Source organism: Trematomus bernacchii, unplaced genomic scaffold (genome assembly GCF_902827165.1).
Source record: "Trematomus bernacchii unplaced genomic scaffold, fTreBer1.1, whole genome shotgun sequence".
Classification (NCBI taxonomy): Eukaryota; Metazoa; Chordata; class Actinopteri; order Perciformes; family Nototheniidae; genus Trematomus; species Trematomus bernacchii.
In genome coordinates, this window is record NW_022987739.1 from 20,467,058 (window position 1) to 20,489,707 (window position 22,650).

At 41.1% G+C, this 22,650-nt stretch overlaps 1 protein-coding gene and 1 long non-coding RNA gene across 2 annotated transcripts; one reads left to right on the forward strand and one right to left on the reverse strand.

Moving 5' to 3' along the window:
• Positions 1-243: 243 nt before the first annotated feature.
• Positions 244-11,552, reverse strand: LOC117495497 (regulator of G-protein signaling 4-like). The gene is given in 5 exon segments (XM_034146776.1): positions 244-1,404; positions 1,967-2,130; positions 9,173-9,237; positions 11,045-11,138; positions 11,404-11,552. Coding segments are annotated over 5 exon segments (621 nt in total). The 5' UTR covers positions 11,462-11,552; the 3' UTR covers positions 244-1,164.
• Positions 11,553-20,220: 8,668 nt separating this feature from the next.
• On the forward strand, positions 20,221-20,861 carry LOC117495500. Its single transcript, XR_004557185.1, has 3 exons — positions 20,221-20,243; positions 20,330-20,419; positions 20,511-20,861. It is a non-coding gene; the product is annotated as an uncharacterized LOC117495500 (long non-coding RNA).
• The last annotated feature ends 1,789 nt before the right edge of the window (positions 20,862-22,650 follow it).

The following is a 22,650-nucleotide window of genomic DNA, read 5'->3' on the forward strand; positions in this document are numbered from 1 at the left end:
ACATATAGTTGGAATGCTGTACCAGCATTCCCACTAAATTAACATCTGAACATAGCCATTTGACAGGGGAACTGGTGAAAATCAATCAAATGAGTCACAATTGACCTTTTCGTCAGTGTTTAAAATCAATACTACAATATTAAATCATGCTTAAACTTCCAACTAGAAGTAGACAAAGCCAATATTTGCGTCACAGCTCAGGCGGTTGTTACTATGGTCACGCTTTGAGATATATCAGTTTAAGATCAATAACTTACTTGAGGTGATGAGAACATAGACATCAATATGATACGTCTGCAGTTGTGCTTGCATGTTGAATGTTAACGTAGGAAATGAAGAAGAACATAATGTAAAGCTAATTGCTAACACTTTGTTTGTGCACATTCATTTGGGTATCTGACCCACAAAACAGAATAGAAGACCCTGTCAGATTTGTGTAGGCTGTCTGGGGGAGAAATTGTTTCAAATAAACTGTTTTTCTGACAGAGGGATTTAATAAAGATAGGCGCTAAAACAAAGTGTTTCAAACAGAGTGGGAATACAGGTTTTTTCAGGCAGCAAATGTAAAAAAAATGAATGTGTTTTTTGAACTTTAAAGCATGTAAACATGTTCAGGTAGAAACCCTGAATGCAAGTTTGAATCTGTAAATGTGCATTATATGTCACCTTTAAATTGTGTTCGGTGCATATAGCCTACTGTAAGTTAATATTATAACCATATCAACACTTTTGCATTGCAGATGAATACATTAAGGTTGATTGAATTTAGTTCAATAAAACATAAACATGCCCACTATTACATACTGGATTACTGACCAACATCATAATACAAATAAAATAAATAAAAACACTGATAGTTTAGTCATCCTCACTTTTATAGAGCTTTCACAGAATATCGCTCAGAGTATGATCGTGGTCTCCATGCTCTCATCTTTACAGTTAAATTGGGTCAGTTAAAGAAGTAAAAATGTGTTATTTGTCAAAGAAAACAAACCCCTCTCACAAAAGGCTCCACTGGCAATTGTTGTCACATTCAAAACCACTTTTTTCTACTCAATACATATTTAAGACAAAAACCAACCGTTCTTTACCAGTGTTAACTTTCCAGTACTTTTTCAGTCTTTGGCACATTCTTCTTCTAGTCTTCAGTGTTCACTCTGCTGTTTAGGCGCCGCCCGTTAAGGCCTGCCCGTTCTTGGCACTGTCAGAGATTTTCCTTTCTTTCTTTTCCTGAGCAGCACTGGTCCGTGTCAGATCCTGGATCAGTTTGGAGTTGAGGAAGCGCCTGTCGGAGTCTTTCTCCATCAAGGTGTAGATCATCTGCTGGGCCTCGTCGAAACAACACGGGCAGGGGTTCTCTACGTTTTTCTTTGTTTCCTCTCTGGTGGCTGCGTCTAAGTTCACCTTTAATAAATGGAAAGAGAGAGTTGAGATTTATCAGGATTTCAAGAGCATAAACTTGTATTATGACATATTATATTGCTATAGTTAAAACAAAATATCTCAAACATATTGTCCTATGGCAAAAGAAAAGCTTGGAGGAAAGAACAAAGCATTTGCAAATTTATATTCTCAGTTTATTTTGACCAACTTTTCAAATGTTTTCAGTCAACCCATATGACTGAACTGAAGTGTTCTTAAATTCCCTCATTCATTCTAAGTGCTTGGAGGCTTTTTGGTATAGCAGCATTGTGACTGAATATATTCATAGCTCTGCAGTCACATCAGCTTCAAGTATTCACTTTCCTGAAGGAGATGTGCAGCTGCATTCATAGGATGTATCTAATGCCTGTGCGGTGTGTTTGAAACAATATTAATGTATGTACATTGTTGTTTTCCGCTTCTCTGTCTAGAATACTTCCTGGCAAAATAAGCTAAGGTACTTTTACATTTTTCGTCATAACATACTGATGAAGCTCTCTAATTGACATTTTATATCTTACATTCTTTGATAAAAAATGATTACCTCATTGGTGGCATCGGCCTCAACATGTTGCTGGTAGATCTGCTTGGATCTGTTGGCCATCTTAGAAGGAGCAGACTTCTTGTATACTTCGCAGGCGACCCAGAAGTCCAGATTCTCCTTGCTATACTCTGACTTCAGGAAGTTGCCGAAGACGGTACGACCCACTAACACAGAGGGGAAAAGAGGGTCTTTTAATATCCAATGCACCTTACAGACACATGAGTAAGCACATTGGCAAAGCTGAAGTATCATTAAAAGAGGGTGTGGTGGCGTTTTAATCCTTCTCTACAATTTAATAGCCACCTCTATCGGGTTGTGGGTTTTGACGCGCCTCTCTTTGTTTCCAAACAAATGAGCTGAGAACATGGTTGAGTCAGATGAGCTTTATTCGTTAGTCCACACATTTCTTCGCTTCATCTTAAATCAAAGTTAATAGTCTCCAAAAGAACAAAAAGAACACGGTCAAAAGACTTTTCCGTTTCCCCGTCTCATCACCATCAGCTGTGTCCTATCAACCTACCATATATAGGCATATAGCCATGCATGTGATACTGACGCACATAACAAATAATAAGTGAGCCTTAAATTAATACATTTTAAACCAGGGGTTTTCAAAGTGTGGGAAGGTGAGCCTCCCCTCAGAGAACATAAGAACAACCGCGCCCCCCCCCCCTCCCAATTATTATTGCTATTATTATTATTATCATTGTTGTTGTTGCTATAATGCAGGGGTATTCAATTGCATTTCAAAGAGGTCCAGTAAGATAAAATGAAGACTGTTTCTCTCCTCTTGTCTCGTCTCTGTGTGTGTGTTTGAATCTATCGTGCTGGCTCACTGACTGCACCGATTTGATTGGCTGAGTAGCGTCACCTCCTTAAAACATTAAACAATAACTTTTTTAAACCTTTTTATCTTTATGTTTTAAACATATTGTATACAACTCCCCCACTACTTGGACTATTCCTTGCACCCCTCTAGAATAAGCCCAAATGGTCTCAACCATATTGCATCAGTAATAACGTGCACTTTGTTGTTATCGTTATAACAAGATCGCAAGGACACTGGTAGCGATCGGACAATTGAGTGTTGTTCAGTTTGTGTGTTGTGGAACATGCGTGTCCGTGCACGAAAATATACCACACACCCAATTACAATAGCATGTTCAATTCACTACCCTGGAAGTTAATAAAGTTGTTAAAGTTGGAACAGCCTGTGGACAGCCGTTCTTCCTTGCATGTCAGTCGCCGACACCTTCTTACAGAGGACAGGCAAATCTAGCTGCAGCACGACCCGTATATTTTCGCACGCCGTGTTCTCAACACATATTTTTAAAACATTTTTAACATTTTCAACATCGTGGATAAATCCTTATATGTTCCCGGCAACACACTGAACGTCAATTTTGCCTCCTTATTACACTCATCCCTACTTTAGTGGGAACAATGAGTCTGCGTCTTTGATGCACACAGGAATAAACGCAGATCATACTCTGCACTTGATTTTGATCAAAGTCCATGCGGAAAACCCGCACTCACACAGGTAGGTGGAGATGAAGGGAATGAGCACTTTTACAGCCTTTTTGGCGAAGTGGGGGAACTCGGTCTCCACAGACAGCCAAAAGTGGGCAAGTGTCACTTTTCTCATCTTTTCTCGTTATTTTTTTTCTCACGCTGCGCCTCCCCTGAAGCTCTCTGGCGACCCCCAGGGGAGGCGCGCCTCACACTTTGAAAACCGCTGTTTTAAACCATAGTATGACTCACAAAAATACCTTTAGATGGTGAGTTTAATCTAATTGATATTATTATCAAGCCTAACTATCAGACAATAATAACTCAAGGAAAATGGCTCTAACAGAGGGTATGTTATATATTGAAGAACCTTTTAACTAAAAAGAAAATACAGCCTTGACATATGGATATTCAAATTATCTAAATGGTAAATGCCCATATTTGTGTTGAACGATGCAGCAGAATCAGAATCAGTGGTACAATTTAAGGTGCCAATATTTGCCAAAATGCTTCTATCTTCCGTTTCCCAATCCGAAAGCTATTTATTAGTTTAAATTGTCTCCAAATTGCTTGTGAGGTGCGTGAAATCAAATAGGAAGATTGTCTCCCCTTGCTAACTGAGTGGAACCTTATGGCAATAGAACATTTATATAATTGAGCAATGGCTGAAACAGTCACTTAAAACTTGTTCATCTTCCTCATCAAGAGAAAATAAGCACTTTACGTGACAGCAGCGTAATTATACTGAGTTACAACATCTCACCGAAAGATCATTAAGTCCTGGCGGCAATAATTGCATCCTTTCTTTTAAGATGCACAAGACAAGTGTTTTCCAATAATCAATGGAAGGCAAAACCTCAAACCCTCAGCAGCTCTACTGCTTCAGAAATCCTAATGAAGCTCAGCGCAAGTTCAATCAGGAAGACCAAGCTCTTCATTCAGATTACACGTCACTTCATTACACTCTCCTCCCTCATTAAGTGATCGGGGGCGTCACTCCCAGCTAACCAATCTCTCCTCTCTCCATTCTCACAAGCCTATCATAGCTCCCGCTAATCCCTTTATATCTGCTCTTCCCTCTGTCAGCTGTCATTTCAGGTGACAAAACGCAATGGTAGTACAAACTATACTACTCCTCGTAAAAACACCTTAACACTAGAACCGCCAATCAAAGCTGTTTTTTATTGTATGTAACTTTTTTTCAATAAAATATTAAAGTCTCCCAGTCCGTGACTTTTCCTGAAAGTGTGTTATGTAGCACCCTATGTTGTTAAAAATGGTCAATATGAAGTCAGATTGAAGAAATCGCCAAAAGAATTGCCATTTATACCTATTTCCGCCCAGCAGGTCATATTGACCCCACCCCTTTTCATATAAACATGACGTGTTGCTATAGCAACGCCTTTTGTCTACTGCGGTTCCTTATAGATTGAGAGATAGATTGAGAGAGAGAGAGATAGATGGATAGATATATTGATAGATAGTTATAGATAGAGAGAGAGATAGAGACAGTCTGTAGTGAAGGAGTGCGCTCCTGCTCACGGGAGACTGCTCGCGCTGCGCTCCGCAGCAAACAGCTGTGGGGCGAGTTGAAAGTACGTTATGCTGGCCGAGGTGTCTAAATAATGCTTCCGGGCCAGCGGGCCATTTATAATGTCGAGCCCTGTCATATGAAAAGCTGAGAGTCCACAGATTCTATTGGTATACGTTTCATCCCTGTGTGTTCAATAAAAGAACATTTTATCTTGAAAATCAATGCATTCTAATAGCGGGTCAATTTGACCCAGGTGGCGGTTTTAGGTATACAAAAACCTCTGGCGGTTCTAGTGTTAAAGAAAGAATAACCTTGAGATGTCTAATTCGGATGATTCCGTTCAAGAACCATTTTCGGAGGTTCTCGATCCTGGCTCCGATGTACCGCTCGAGGTAGTTTCCATTTCCTCGAGCCAACGGCGCCTGAGCGCTCGTGGCTTCCCGCAGAGGCTGATGTACAGCCGAGGCAGACTTCCTCATCGCTCGTCTCCTGCAGCAGGGCATTTCCTCAGCCCCAGGCCTCCCTCTCTCCCAGCTTCGCGAGCTTTCGGACCAAGTCTCCGGCGCGGTCCCCCAGACCGTGCCAGCAGTTTCAGTCAGCTCTCCCGAAAGACCAGGGCGAGGTAAAAGGACAAGGAAGTCAAGCCCTCCAAGAGCCCGCCCGTCCAAAAAATCAACCCCTTCCCAGGCTCGCCAGCCCGGGAGCACCGCTAATCAGCCCCTCATGGATGATAGCTTAGCCAGCTCCCTGCAATCCCTGGCTAGCTCCATGCTATTAATCGACGCTCGCCTTCAGTCCATGGAAAACATCTCTGCCGGAGCTTCAACTTCAGCTGCGATTAGGGCAGTGCTTCCTGCCTCCGTGCCGCCGGGTTTTATGCCGGGTCAGGTTTTTTCCACATCCACAAGTTGTAGCTCCCTCTCATTCCCTGGCTTCTGCCCTTCAGCTCCTCCTTCAGGTAGGCCTTACATTTCCCAAGCCGCTAACATTTCCTCACGGCTCAGATTAAAAATTCTCGAAGGGAAGGACATTCATCTCGTCAGCCTCATTCTGCCTTCCCCGGAGTGTGATAAATCCATTGCCACGGGAGGAAACATCACTGCCGTCTTTAAGTCTGCAGACCCCCGGCTCCTCAAAGACCTCAGCATAGGGCAATTTCTGGTAGCTTTCGGCATCTTCCGTGACGTTCTCTGCTCTGTTTACCCCGATAGAAGAATAGAATTAGATGCTTATATGGCCATTATCGGTGATCTTCATCTTAAATACGGGAGATCCGTTTTCTATTCTTACCGGTACCGGGCGGATGGTGCGTAACAGGTTAAAGACGTGCACCGCACATGCTTCGTTTTGGGGGGAATCTCGCAGGGTAAGCGAGTCGCAGTCTCGAGCCCACTCACTACAGTAGCGACTCTTCCCTGCACGAGATCAGAGAAGCTCATGTAAGACGATAGAAGACAGTCTTAATCACTCAATCAAGCTATCAGCATCTATGTCTCATCTCGGCGTAATTAACTGCTAATTAAGTAGTCCTATATCTGGGTCATGGTTCAGTATTTACCTCAGCGTATATCACTTCATGCTGCGCATATTGCACTTCATCTACATTTCGGTTTCATGCTCACACGGCTTGTGATAAGCCAGGTTATGATATTCATGCATCACTGTACTTAAGCTAACAGCTCACAGCATTACATTGTCCACATCTCCCTTTTCGCCGGACATCGGCGTGCTGGCAATCCAATCTCTTCAGCTTACCTATGGTATATATGCATATAACTGGTGGTGGTGTCTTAATAGCATTTCAGGGCTTTTGTCAGGATAGGTGCAGCCAACTCTGCTGCTTATCAAGGTATTTCTTCCTCATCCCTGCAACAACTCGGACGGTGGTCCTCCTCTGCTTCACAGCCTACATGCGCCGGATACAAGTGCCGTGCTGGCTATCCAAAGCTCTGGTATGTATGCATATTAGTGGTAGTGTTCATCGTGTTAATGTCTAACCCTGCGTTTATGGCCGTCTGTTTAGTGGTAGTGCTCACGTAAGCCCGGCAGTGATTCCGGCCGTCTGTTTAGTGGTAGTGTTCACGTAAGCTCGGCAGTGATTTCGGCTGTCGACCTTCGGGTCAGCATCTTATGATGTACAGTAAGCCCGGCAGTGATTCCGGCCGTCTGTTTAGTGGTAGCGTTCACGTAAGCCCGGCACTGATTCCGGCCGTCTGTTTAGTGGTAGCGTTCACGTAAGCCCGGCACTGATTCCGGCCGTCTGTTTAGTGGTAGCGTTCACGTAAGCCCGGCACTGATTCCGGCCGTCTGTTTAGTGGTAGCGTTCACGTAAGCCTGGCACTGATTCCGGCCGTCCTTTTGAAGAAAGAGTGGACTTCGTGTCCGTGTAGACCTCCGTGTCTCCGTAATAAAGATCCCTGCATCGTCAGGCCGTCCGACCATCGTGTCGGCATAGTCAAGCCCTGCGTAGGGGCCGTCGGGTTGTTTTCATATAAGCGCGGCACTGATTTCGGCAGTCAGCGTCTCCGGGTGGACCCGTAAGCCCGGCTGTTGATTCCGGCAAACTGTGCGATCATGTGTTAATCTCTCATTTCCTCCATAGATCACTGCAGTCAGCCCACAAGGTAAGAAACTCATTTCATCTCAGTATATCATACTTCACTTCTTTTGGGGGTTTCATCGGAGCGGTTCTTCCCCCTCCTGAATGATTATCCTGCAAACTGGGGCCTAATCGCCAAACTCCATTTCATTCTCCTGTTATAATTGTGGCAATCATTATTACATCATATTATGTGTCCCGGTAATAAATATGTATTCCATACATCAACGTCTCTCCTGATTGAAATGAAGCTCAGCGCAAGTTCAATCAGGAAGACCAAGCTCTTCATTCAGATTACACGTCACTTCATTACACTCTCCTCCCTCATTAAGTGATCGGGGGCGTCACTCCCAGCTAACCAATCTCTCCTCTCTCCATTCTCACAAGCCTATCATAGCTCCCGCTAATCCCTTTATATCTGCTCTTCCCTCTGTCAGCTGTCATTTCAGGTGACAAAACGCAACCCTCCTCCACCCCTTTCGCCTCCTGTCTCCTTCAGGACCAAGCTAACCTTCTCCCTTCAGTCCGTTCCCACCTACTTATCACCACCACCAGTGTCTAGACCCCGGGGGGTTTCATCGGAGCTGTTCTTCCCCCTCCTGAATGATTATCCTGCAAACTGGGGCCTAATCGCCAAACACCATTTCATTCTCCTGTTATAATTGTGCCAATCATCATATTATGTGTCCCGGTAATAAATATGTATTCTATACATCAACGTCTCTCCTGATTGAACATGACTACGATGACAGCACGGAGACCATTGAGGCCAGGATAAACGGAACCAAAATAGAACCAATAAAAGCAGAAGGAGGACATGACGACGTTGGGAGGTCAGTGGATGAGGTCATGGAACGGAGCAGGTCAGAACCCAGCGGGTTCTCGGAAGGCCATTGCTCCCTTTTTGTGTTTGCATACTCACACAGTGTACACAATACACACACAAACACTTGTACACTTTGCACTGGTCAGCATGCCCTGAGGGGCCGTTGAGTTGTGCCTAGAGACACCTAGCAGAGGAGCAGAGCATGAGAATGCGTTGGAGAGCGCCTGTTTGCGTCTGTGCATAAGTCGGTTCAATTCCCATGTTTGTGTGACCTAGCCAAGTCTCCTTCAATTTCGATTATCATCATGATCTGTTGCTACCTAATAAACGCTGCCAAACCAACATATTTGCTTTACTAAATGTATTTCATTTCCAATTTATGCCATACAAAGAGTCAAGAAAGCGATCCCTTTTGACCTGCCAAAACTTTACTAGCAGCCATTGGCAAGGAATTCGAAGGACTTGCCTGATCATTTCCCCAGGATAAAAGCACAATCATGTCACACGAGAATGATAGTGTTTAGGTTTTAAGTTTTTTTTTGTAAGCCCTTAGAGAGATACTGCTGGTAAAACCAATGAGTCAAGCATCCGCATGGCAGTAATTGTCCGTATTGTTGGTGACAGACGATGAGCAAGGAGGGCGGAAGTTCTTTGGGTTTGCTTTGGACATAACCTAGTCAGGAAGTTTTAGGTTCTACTTCAGGTTAAAAAGGCATGAAGCAACAGTGTTATACTTACTCTCACTGGTAATCACATGGTTGAAAGACTCCTTCCATTTCTTCACCTCAGCTGCAGTTGGCCCACTAAAACACAGATGGAGGGTTTTATTTAAAAAGGTTGCAAATACTTTTTGAGTGTTTTTAAATTCAACCTGCGATATGAATGTAGCAATTTCACTGTAAAAAAAAAGACGAAAGTAAATTACACAGATTGTGTTCAGGGTCTGAATTTTACATTAAACCATATCTATTGTGGACATAAATACGTTTTAATAATGTACTTAGAGCACTGTTTGAAAAGGTTAAGAAACCATCCTACTGGATTCCTGTCATTCAACTCAAACAAATACAAAAAACTGAATGCAAAATGTTGTATCAGAAGTATGTCCATAACAATTATATAAAAGAGTATACAATATAGTGGTGCAGGAATGAGTCCTGAAACAGGCAAATGAGTTAGCCTTGATCTCTTCGGTTCCCTCATTTGTTTAGTTTCATCAGTTATGGTTAGATGGTCGAAATATGGCAGTTGTAGCCAAAAGCCAAAGATAACCTAGAAGGTTGTTTCCACCTAAAATACTTCATGAAATACCCCATGCATATATAATATGTTGTCTTTAAACAGCAGTTGTTACATATGACGTTTAAAACTAAACGTCATCAAGCATTGACCATTGCAATGCTGACTTGTTAGCCTACAAAAATGAATCACCCCTGTGACACTCAATAAAACTATAACAAATATTTAAATTTCTAATTTCTTATTTCGAGAATGTAGCTGAATTTGAAGTATAAATGCCACATTTTTAATGGGTTCAGATTGTAGCACATAAACATAATTCAAATGTATTTTCTCTAATGCTAGCCATAATAATCTTCTTTACAGTAAGGCAGCTTTGGAGGAAGGTCTTCCTACTGCATCAATAAACTGATCAATAACAGCAGAACATGTAATCACACCAGCTATCCCTGATTTGAAAACTGTTATCTTTATTGTTATACACCACTTGAATACTGCTTGTGTTGGGAATGAAACTAGTGTTATGTTATTATGGATAATCAATATTTTTCTTCCAGAGCTGTCGCTGAAAGGGTTACATGTTGCTGAAAAAAAAGGTCAGGGTTTGTGTGTCGCTCATAAAGGACGGTAGGAGGCTTCCTGATGGAGAAGCGATAGAAAAAGGCCATAGGCGGGATTAAGAAAAAAGAAAAAACATGTTTTCTCCAAAGTAATGTAAATGCATTTCAAAATGCAAACACATAAACAAAGTAATATTAACCCTTATAAATGCTGCCCATGGTAACAAAGACCAGCTTTGGAATTACACATATGAAAAGAGGAAGGAGGGGCTCAACACAAAACAAGTGCCTGTTCTCAATTTCCCTTTTTCACCTGGTCAATGAAAGCTCACGTGTAGTCAACATCTTTTACTCTTCTTAATAATCAAGGTGGATACAGTTTTCAGGTCTATAAAATTGCCCTGAAACTCACAATATTAAGTCCCACGGTGATCCTAGAATAAATCGAACACATATGTCATAAAGCAGTATTATCCTTCTATAACCGAGGACATGAATCCTCCTATAGATAGATAGATAGATAGATAGATAGATAGATAGTACTTTATTGATTTATTGTACCCTTCATCGAGTATTTCCCTGTCTAGTGCTTCTAAGTAGAAATGCAGTCCATGAGCACTTTATAACAAAATAATATTCTTCTCTCAAGATTTAATCAAGCATTGTCTGCTTCAGTTATAATCCCTGTGTTAGTATTCATAAGAAAATACACACTCCTGGATGAGCAGTTTGATGTGAGATGTGAAGATTACAAAAACAAACATATATTTTAAAAGCTTCACGATTTGAACAAAGAGAAAGTCCCTCTGACCTCTGAGCAGCAGCAGCATCATTTTTCTCTTTTATCTGACTCTGATGAGACGTGTGGTGCTCCGGCTTCTGGAAGGATATTTTATGTTTGATGTCTGTGGGGAGATGGACGAGAGGAAAGTGAGTGAAATGCATTTGAGAAGATTTCCATTTATTTGCATAAATACACATCTGCATATAGTATCTGCTTTATGTAAACAAATAATAAGCAACAGGTTTAATTTTATATTGAACTATTGTTTTAATTACTCGGCTAAAATGACATTTTATATAAAATACCAAAAATATAGAATATACAGTGTATGAAGTTCCTATATCACAAAAAATATACTAACACTCCTATCCACCTGTTGCTTAGACTTTATTTGTCTTACCTTTTTAAGCATGTTGCAGGAAGCGTAGCAAGTCCTCTACACATGTTGGAATGTTACTGATCCAAAGTGAGCTCTGTTGTTTTGAATGACGACAGCACAGCCGGTGTGAATTCAAGCAGCAGAGTTTTCAATATGAGACGGCAGACAGCTGCTGTCTCCACCCCCAGCAGTGGCTTTATACCTCCAGGATGCTACCACTGACACCAAACTGACCAATCAGAGGAGACAGGAAGAGAGAGGGACACTAAGCTGAGAGTGGGGGAGGGAGGGAGGGACATTGGGGGAAATGTACTGCAGGTCTTTGTAACCAAATCAAAAGGTGTTTTCTACTGATGACGACCAAAGCCATCTGTGGAAAAACACAGATACTGTAGCTTCATCAAACTCAGTTAAAAATCTAATCCAGAACATCAGTATGTGATTGTTAAGGCATTCAAGAGAATGGTAGTGCATTCCAATGACCCGGAATAGTACTGCCAGAATGAACGATATCCAAAATGTCTTCTAGTTTACAAACTTCAGCCGTTCTGTTTACACGGGGATCACTATTCATTCTGTTTTCAATCGTCATCAACAACACACTTATTAAACAGGTATTGACTGCATTCTGATAGATATATGCAGATTGTTTTCCATAGTAGTTACCCATTTTTATTTTACTTTAAAGAAAAGTCAAAGTATCGAACAAAAAAATCCCTGGCTTCAATCAACCGCTGGTTATTAGTCTTCTTCCTCTCCATCCAGCTCGGCATGGATCTTTTCAAGTCTCTCCTTGAGGCGTCTGCAGTTTTTGAGATTGTGCAGAAAAGCCTCCGAAGCGCCTTGGATCCTCCATTCAGCCGTGTAAATGTTTTTATCATTAAGACTCTGGTCAATCACAGTAATGAAGTCGGCGAGCCAAAGTCTTTTCATTAACGCGTTGTAATTGTTTCTGAAGAAATATTCTGGAATGTCATTCAGACAATCGTGTTGCCTCTGGCCGGGGTGACTGACTCGGCATCCATTGCAGATTTCTTCTCTGTACCGATGCAGCACCCTCTCCAGAATATCAACCAACTCCGATTTCACTATGTTCAAAAACAGAGACGTCTTGGCCCAAGGAGTAATATCAGCAGCAGTAGTACTGCAAGATTTGGGTGTCCACAATGGTGGTGACGATAGTAGTCCAGGAGTTTGTTCCTGGCTGCAACTTGCGGGGGGAGACTTGGTTTTTCTCAGATCCCTAGTTAGTTTTCAACGGTCGTCTTAGTGGGGTCCTTCATTTTAGATGATTTGCTGAGTGGGGGGTGGACTTATTGCGTTGAGTGGGGGGAGTCATCTGTAGAATTGAGAGTTTTTAGAAAAGTTCTTTAAGCTTCGTAGCTTTTTCATCTATCATTTCCAACCAAGCAGCAAGAGGTCAAATTTAAGCATAAGTAATAGTTTGTCACGATTTTACGGAAAAAGTCAAAGTATAGTTTGTCAGAAAAAATATATATATATATATATATGGAAAAGTCATTGTGTACAGTAGTATGTTGAAAAACAAAAACAAAAAAGAAAACTCAATTCATTACAAAATAATGAATATTTTACCAAGTTATAAAGTTTTGCATCCATTAAAGTGTAACTATAAGTATCTTTGTAGGAGAAAAAACAAAAATAATTTAAGTTACTTCCATAAAACTGGATTGTCTTGCCTTTAAGAGTCACAGTCTTAAAGAAAATCTGTTCAGAAAAAGTACTTAACTTTCTACCAGTTGTAAAGTTGTCATACATAAAACTGTATCCAAAAAGTAAGTGAAAGACAACGGGAGAAAAAAAATAAAAGTGTTAAAATCACCAACTTCCCTTTTAGAGTCACAGTCTTTAAGAAAATACATTTGTTACAAAGTAATTGACATTCTACCAGTTGCCAAATGTTCCTACATAAAAGTGTATCAAAAAAGTATCTTGGTAGCTGAAAATAACTAAAATATCAGAGAAAACCTACATTATTTAACTGTACAAGTGTTTTTAAAAATAAAAAAATGGGGTATTAAAGAAAACCCCATTCCTTACAAAGTACTTCATATTATACCCTTTTGTTAAGTGTTGCATACCTCAAAGTGTGTCTAAAAGTATCTTGGCAAGAGAAAAAAGCCATAATCTGCCTTGTGTCAGTGAATAAGTGTTAAAATCACAAATGTATAGATAAGCTAGAGGCTATTTTAGATTTGTCAATTAGAGTTAAAGGGTTAAATAACGTTTTCAAACTGCTGTTCATAGTTACTGGATACATAACGAACCTCATCATTATCTCGATTTTCTACTTCCATTTTTATTTAACAGTGAAACGTCTTATTTTAGTACAGTCTAGTCAGAGGAGTTAATACTATTACTATATATGAAAGCAAAAATAAAACACATTTTCATTTGTTATGGTTGTTTCATTGAAAAACACACCATTCGCCACATTTTCAGAAAGACATATTACATTTGACCAAGTTAATGTCGTAGTGCATACAAGGTAATAGACTTAACGATTTGCACTGCTGCTTCTCTCCGCGTTTCATTTACAGTGATCGGTTTATCGTTCAATTCACATTGCCCAAGTAGATGTTTAGGGGTCTCTTGGAAGTAAATGAATGCATTTTTTATATCAGATAAGTGCATTAACATCACTTGCAAATTCTCTATCCTTTCACCCGCAACGATTATAATCTGCTTTGCTTCTTCTTCGGTTTCACCATTATTAGCTCTGAATGTAATCCTTTCTGGGGCTTCTTGTGCTTCTTGTGGTCTGTTGAATACCTGGCATAGGATTTGTTTAGCTGTAAGGACGGGTACCATATAATTGTCTTCAAAAGCTTTGTCTATGTCGTCACACGTTTTGGCATATCCTTCGCTGTAATGACAACCGATACTAGAATAGAGATCCTCCAACAGTCTTTTAATACATGTTCTGGCACTGTCGCCAATTTGGGCAATTCCATAGTATCGTGCTTTTTCGCTCATTATATTGAAGCAAAGCTCTGCCATTGCTTTTGGTATTTGTTCAACACATTCGCAGCAGTCGGTTAGCGGTAGATGATCTATAAGATTATTATGATCCGGTAATGGTTCTACAACACTATCAGCATCCTCTATAGTTAGTTGAAATTTCTTCACTTTGTTCCTTTTTCTTTTCACCTTCCTTCTTTTTGTCTTTTTCCGTCCTATTGTCCCTTTTCTTTTCATTCGCATTCTGCATTTGCTTTTCATTTTTCTTCTCCTTTTCATTTTGCTTTTTCTTTTTCTTCGGTTTTCTTTACTTTTGCTTTTCTTTTCTGCTAATTGTCGTTTGCGATCTTGGTGAGTTGTATGAGATATATTGTTTCTATAAAGGTTATCTATAATACCATCTTTTAAAGAAAGATATTCTTCATATGTCATTTTATCATAGTCCTCTTTTGTCCTAAAGACCTTACATGGATATGATATAGAGGAAAGCTCTTCTTCGGGAACATCCTCTCCCTTACTTTGTAACATCCAGTCATTAAGCCCATATCCGTTATCCTGGTGATAATAAGGGTAGGCTACATCAGACTTGGTTTTTCTCAGATCCATGGCTAGTTTTCAACGGTCGTCTTAGTGGGGTCCTTAGTTTTGGATGATTTGCTGAGTGGGGTGGGACTTATTGCGTTGAGTGGGGGGAGTCATCTGTAGAAATGAGAGTTTCTTTCACCCGTATAATGTCCCTCGCTGTTTGACTCTTTTTAAAAAGTTATTTTTCATCTATCATTTTCAACCAAGCAGCATGAGGTCAAATTTAATAATAAGTAATAGTTTGTCACGATTTTACGGGAAAAAGTCAGAGTGCAATGTCACATCTTAAAGACAGCTTGAACTGGATAGATGGTTGGTCTTTTTTCAAACATACCATACGTTCTGCATGTTAGTATATTAGGCCAATCGGGTTAGGCCCTACTGCCCCACTCCCTCAATAGGGAAGTCACGCTTTGGGAAGAGGTGTTTAATTTCACAGATCTGACTTGATTGTTGTTGTGATGGCTGAAGGAAGAGGGACGGGGGAGGAAAATTCAGAGGGTGAAGAAGCAGAAAGATAACTTGTTTGTAAAACGGACAGCACGTCAGTTTCAGGAAAAATGACACCGGTTTTATGCATGACATGCCAAATATCCTGAAGCCCTACAAAAAAAAAAAAAAGGTACAAGTATATTGTGTTGAAAATATCGCAAAAAGTCGTAATATTGTATAATGTATTAGTCGCATGTTGTATTTTGATAAAAATCACTGTATATTCAAAAATATAATGGAAAAAGGAGAGAAAAAACAAAAATCACAGTATGTTGAAAAATATGAAAAAGTAATGTTGTGTTAAAATAACATGAAAGAAATCAAAGTAAAGCATCTAAAAACATATATTTAAAAAAAGTAATGTTAGTCAAGTAATTCATTACAAATGAATGAATATTTTACCAAGTTATAAAGTTTTCCATACATAAACGTGTATCTTACAGTTCCTTTGTGAGAGAATTACGCACAAATCTGTCATATCAAAACATTCTATTGCAGTATCTTATCTGTTTTATGTGCTCTATATGTATATATATATTTGTTGCACTGTTGGAGGAGCCTGTGACCTATGTTTTTCATTGACATATCTACACTGTAGCTAATGGGCATATGCCATAAAGCCTTGAAACTTGAAACATAAAATGATCAGAAACTGCATTGTCTCACTGAAAACAGCTCTAAAGAAAACCCAATTCCATACAAAGTACTTAACTTTCTACCAGTTGTAAAGTGTTGCTCACTTCAAAAGTGTATCTAAAAAGTATCTTAGTAACAAAAACAAAAGCAAAAAGCATTAATGTTAACAACGCCTCAAAGGGCGGACTCCTGAGTTCCGTAATGTCCCCCTACCATGGCACTTGGACTATTTACATCATCCAGGGCTCAACACCAGTAAATACACCTCTCTTTATCCGCTCTCCAAGCCTCCAAGGGCGGACTCCTGAGTTCCGTAATGTCCCCCTAACATGACACTTAGACTATTTACATCATCTAGGGAAGCACACCAGTAAATGTAGCCTCATGTAACTTCATATAGGGATTATTTAATAGTTGTGTGAAGTAATTAAACAATAAGGGGGTATTAAGATCTTTAAATTATAATTTTCCTCTCAAAGAGACTTCGTTGTACACACACACACAAAACAACAACATTAAATAATGACATGATATTATAATGATAAAAGTACTTACCAGAGTTTTTCCAGATCAGATCCAAATCAAGCCTCATTGTCTCCACCCCAGAGTTCCCGTTAGCCGGTAATTACCGGACTATGACCGGTAAAATATGCTGAAGACCGGCAAATCTAAATCTCTCCGGTCAAAATGTCCGGTCAAAATTATATCCCCTTAGCGCAATACCGCATCAGTTGCGCCACTTATGTGACAGACAAGAATAGTATGTGACAGACAAAAGAGTATGTGACAGACAAGAATAGTCAATTATAATGTCTACACATAATGTGGAGAAAGAGATGTCCTGTATGGGTTGATTGCGCGTTGATCTGTTGGTAATGTCTCGGGGTTCCGGTGGGCATGTAAACAAATGCATAATGCTGCGCTATACTTTGTGGCCTCACCCCGTTGCATAGCGACGCTTATTGTTTAGGTGTCTTTTAATAAGCAGGTAGTCATATCATTAGCTAGAACTAGCTAGATCTGATCGATATGGACATAAACGCGAGTAAAGTCTAATCTGACGGGAGAGACCAGCTGCTGCTGACGAGTCGACACGCATCTCTGCATGCGGTGAGCGGAACAAAACACACACTTCAGGTTAGAATATCACACGTAGCTATTTTAATTACCTCTCAAACTACCTAAACTAGTTATAGATATGTTTAGTTTTACTGTCGGGTCACTCATTATTGGATCCGCGAGCTGCATGATACTGGCGTGTTGTCAGGAGAGGGGGAGAGCGCTCCGTTTATTATTCCCGTGTTATTGTAAATTACTGTACACTGTTTGAATAGTTAATTAATCTACTATAATTAGTTTGTTTAATATCGAATCATATCAATTTGTTTCAAAGCTCAATAAATAACATAGAAGACCTTTGACCGGCACTTTTCTAATTTTGAAACGGACATGTTGACCGGACAGGAGGGGGGAGAAGGAGGGGGGTGTGGAGGGGGGAGGGGGGCAGCGCTAGACAGGGGGGAGACAGGGGGGATATCGCACCTGTACGTGATAAGGATATAACAGGCAGGTGTGATATCGCACCGGCATGTTATAACACCTCGAACAAAGGAGGTCATTAGCATAAGTAGTAGTAGGTGTGACCTGTCACTTTTTTATGCATACTAATGAGACGAAAGCGGGATGAATATAACTACTAATGCTGGCTATTACATCCTGGGAGACAATGCCTATCCCTTGCAAAACTGGCTCTTAAAACCCTTCCCTGACACTGGACGGCTAACAGAAGAACATGTGACATACAACAAGAAGATTTGCAGAGCACGGGTAGTGGTAGAAAACGCTTTTGGTAGACTGAAGGGAAGGTGGCGTTGCCTCATGAAAAGAAATGACTGTGATGTGAAACTTGTGAAATCAATGGTGCTGACATGCTGTGCTCTGCATAACCTCTGCGAGAGTCATGGAGAGACCTATGATGATGGGTGGGATGCACCAGCAGCAGCAGAGCCAGGGGTAGCAGTGGCACAAGGTGCAGAGGAGGGCAGGGACATACGAGAGGGTCTGATGCGCTACCTGAATACCTAGAATGTATAATGTAATACCTAAATATTCATTGTATGGTATTGAACATAAATAAATCTTTTTTTTTTCACATACATGTGTTTGTCAAATTATTTAAACTTTTATGAGGCCAGAAAAACTGTGAATTAGGACCAGTTAGCCCAGGGGTGGGCATTTTACGGCCCGCGGGCCACATCCGGCCCGTTGGCCGGCCTTGGCCGGCCCGTGTGAGGTTGATCATAAATTATAACATAATGAAAAAAAACAGCAACCTTTTCAAAATAAAGGAAGCTGCTGTTTTTTTAATTTATTTACGTAAACACGCATGCCGTAACAGCTACGAGTGATGCTGGCCGGCTAGTCCTCGAAATGTCCGCTAAGGGCAAAAAAAGAAAGATCGATACTGAATGCCGCATTTTCAACAAGACATGGACCGCTAAGTATTTATTTACAGAAGTGAAAGGTAAAGCTGTGTGTTTAGTTTGTGGTGCGCAGGTCGCTGTGTTCAAGGAGTACAATTTGAGTCGCCACTATGCTACCAAACACGCAGATAAATACAAGAACCTGTCTGAGGAAGAGCGGGCAAAGGGGTCGGATGCTTTGCTAGCTAAGCTGCAAAGCCAACAACACATTTTCACAAAACATTCCACATCCAGAGATGCAGCTGTCAAGACGAGTTATGTCTTAAAAGTTAACCGTTTTCGGACGAAGAGTTCATTAAGGAGTGTTTGTTGGACACTAATATGCCCGGAGAAAAAGGAGGCATTTGAGAAAGTGCCGCTCTCCCGACGCACTGTTACGAGGAGAATTGAGGACATCGCGGGAAATCTGGAGCTTCAGCTGCAGAACAGAGCGGTCAACTTTGACTTTTTTTCCTTGGCTTTGGATGAGAGCTGCGATGTACGTGACACTGCCCAGCTACTCATCTTCCTACGTGGGATAACTACAGACTTCAAAATCACGGAGGAGCTGGCAGCCATGCAGTCAATGAAAGGTACAACAACAGGGAGTGATTTGTTCACGGAGGTAAATGCATGTGTGGAAAAGTTGGGACTGAAATGGGACAAGCTGGCAGGCGTGACAACGGATGGTTGTCCAAATCTGACAGGGAAAAATGTTGGACTATTGAAGAGAATGCAGGATAAAGTGACAGAAATTAACCCTGAGCAGAAATAGGTATTTTTGCATTGTATTATACATCAGGAAGTGTTGTGTAAGTCAGTGTTAAAAATTAACCATGTTGTTGATGTTGTAACTAAAATAGTTAACTTCATCAGGGCAAGAGCATTGAATCACAGACAGTTTGTTGCACTTTTGGAGGAAAGTGAGACTGAACATCGTGACATACCCTACCATGCAGCTGTCAGGTGGCTCAGCCTGGGCAAAGTGCTGAAAAGAGTATGGTACCTGAGAGAAGAGATTCAAGACCTCTGTGTGAAGAAAGGAAACGACATCCCACAGCTTTCAGATGCAGACTGGATGGCAGACCTTGGTTTTGCTGTAGATGTGACTGCACTAATGAGTGAACTAAATGTCAAACTGCAAGGCAAGGGCCTTTATGTGCATGACATGTACAGTGCAGTGAAGGCTTTCATGAGAAAGCTGCAGCTTCTCTCAAGCCAAATGGAGGACAACATTCTCACGCACTTGCCAACACTGAAGGAAGCCACACCATCAGCTGATCACCTCCAGAGGTACTCATCCATGTTAGAAGCACTGCATGGTGAGTTTTCAAGGCGATTTAAAGACTTCAAAACAGTTGAGAATGAAATGAACATGATCTTTTCCCCATTTACATGCCATGTGGATGATGCACCCAGTGATGTTCAGCTTGAACTCATTGACCTGCAGTCTGACACACTTCTGTCAGAGCACTTTAGGTCAGTCTCACTGCCTGAGTTTTACTCTTCCCTGTGTAGCAGGATGAGAGTCCTAATCCCTTGGAAAACATATTCTCCTCTTTTGGCTCTTGTGAGCATATCACCACCAGGGGGCACCCTATAAAAGGGCAGAGGTTTCTAGCTGGCTGTCTCTTGTTTGTTGGTACACAGACCCGCCCCACTTGCGTGTTTGCTTCCGCCACCGGTGCAGGTATGTTGCAGTTGCATTGCTCGCTTCAGGAAAGGTTCTGCAATTTGCCAGCGTGTTGATACTTAGCCCTGCTTTGCCTCACCTAGTGGTGGATCCTCCGGGTGCAGCCTGTCAACGCAGCCATAGAAAGCATGAAGCTCTCTCCTCTCTGCGTCATCGATAGGAAAGCCTGATCGGTATGTGCGCTGTACGGCAATCTATTTAGTCAATCCACCTCATTACTTTTATTGATATTAACGCTGTCTTTGTATTTATTCATAAACCTAGGGCCAATCCAATGATTAAGGGACATCTGCTGTTTTGCTTCACCGGATAAAGTGTATTTATCGGCACAACTGCTGTTGATCCTGCCTAAATGTTTGGGCTGCTGCTACTGTGTTGCTGCTTCTGATTGCTGCTTCTGGCCAGCTTTGCGTCGCCTACTGCGGAGGCTCGCTCACCAGTTAAAGTGCTACTTTAACTGCACGCCTTCCTGCTGCCTTGCTTGGGCCGACACTCGAAGTGTGGAAGTCATTGAACTCTGGGGCTAACTCCCCCCTATAACTTGTCCTTACTTTGGCCAACTTGATTTAAATTAGTTTGTTTATTTTATTCTAGTTAATTGTTTATTTTGTTTAACTGAACCTTTTATCTTGTGATTTGTTTTATTCTTAAATGTTTACACAAGTTATCTGTTTATGAGAACATATTTGCTATTGTGTTTGTTTATTACTTTGATTTACTTATTTAGCCCCCATTAACTGCATTTCCCTCTTTGTTCCCCTACTTAGTTACTGAGAGCTGAAGGTGGTGGTGCTGGTGTCCAAGGTGGTGGTTTTCCTCTCTCCTTTTGTGTGTGATGTGCTCCCCCGGGATTTGATTTCCTGCACGTATGACTGGGGTGATTTAAGTTTGGTTTGTTTGGGGATCCTTCCACTCACTCGTCGACCCTATCCCCCCCACTGGTAAGCCTCAGCCCCTAATTCATTTTGTTTCCCGTTGTGCTACAGCCCTGTGTGACTGTTTTAAACTGCATTTTAAACTATTGACTTGTGCTAAATAAAATTGTATATTTTTGATAAATTGAAACCACGTCTCCGGCTCCATTAGTATTCGAACCTATGTGTCCTCTGTAAAAGTGTTAATATTTCCTTGGGTGAAACTCCCAGGGTGGCGTTGTCGGAATTGTGAATGGTGTAATCAAACCAACTTGAACAAATACATTCACCTATCCTCCCCTCTGCGGCTACTGCCACACCTGAAAGAGGAGAACTTTCCACACATCAGGAGACGTGCTCAGAAGATGATGGTCCTCTTTGGATCTACCTACATATGTGAACAGACATTCTCAGTGATGAAGTTCAACAAATCCAGATACAGATCCTCTATCACTGATGATCACCTCTCAGCTGTCCTTCGCATATCCAACTCAGACATTGAACCAGATTTCCGTGCACTTGTTCAAGCCCAAGACAGACTGGATTTTTCTCACTGAACAAGTAAAATTAACTGAAAAACAAAAATCAAAAGCACTCATTTCTTTTTGTATAAAACTGATTCATTTCTTATCTTTAACATACTGTAAAACACCTTTTCAGTATTGGTATGTTGAGCAGAATTAAGTTCAACTTATTTTTGATTCGGCCCCCCAACACAGCTGGAGTTTCTGAAGTGGCCCCTTGTAAAAAATAATTGCCCACCCCTGCGTTAGCCGGTACTAGGCCAAGTGGAAACGCAACCAAAAACGGGCCGCTGACGTCACAGCCCTCTTAAACCGTGCTCCGCGCTGTAGTGGAAACGCGCCATAAGTAGGGAAACAGAGGGAAACGCAGTTAATGGTAGTTAAAGTAATAAACAAACACAATAGCAAATATGTTCTCATAAACAGATAACTTGTGTAAACATTTAAGAATAAAACAAATCACAAGAGAAAAGGTTCAGTTAAACAAAATAAACAATTAACTAGAATAAAATAAACAAACTAATTTAAATCAAGTTGGCCAAAGTAAGGACAAGTTATAGGGGGGAGTTAGCCCCAGAGTTCAGTGACTTCCACACTTCGATTGTCGGCCCAAGCAAGGCAGCAGGAAGGCGTGCAGTAAAAGCAGCACTTTAACTGGTGAGCGAGCCTCCGCAGTAGGCGACGCAAAGCTGGCCAGAAGCAGCAATCAGAAGCAACATTTAGGCAGGATCAACAGCAGTTGTGACGATAAACACACTTTCTCCGGTGAAGCAAAACAGCAGATGTCCCTTAATCATTGGATTGGCCCTAGGTTTATGAATAAATACAAATACAGCGTTAATATCAATAAAAGTAATGAGGTGGATTGACTAAATAGATCGCCGTACAGCGCACATACCGATCAGGCTTTCCTATCGATGATGCAGAGAGGGGAGAGCTTCATGCTTTCTATGGCTGCGTTGACAG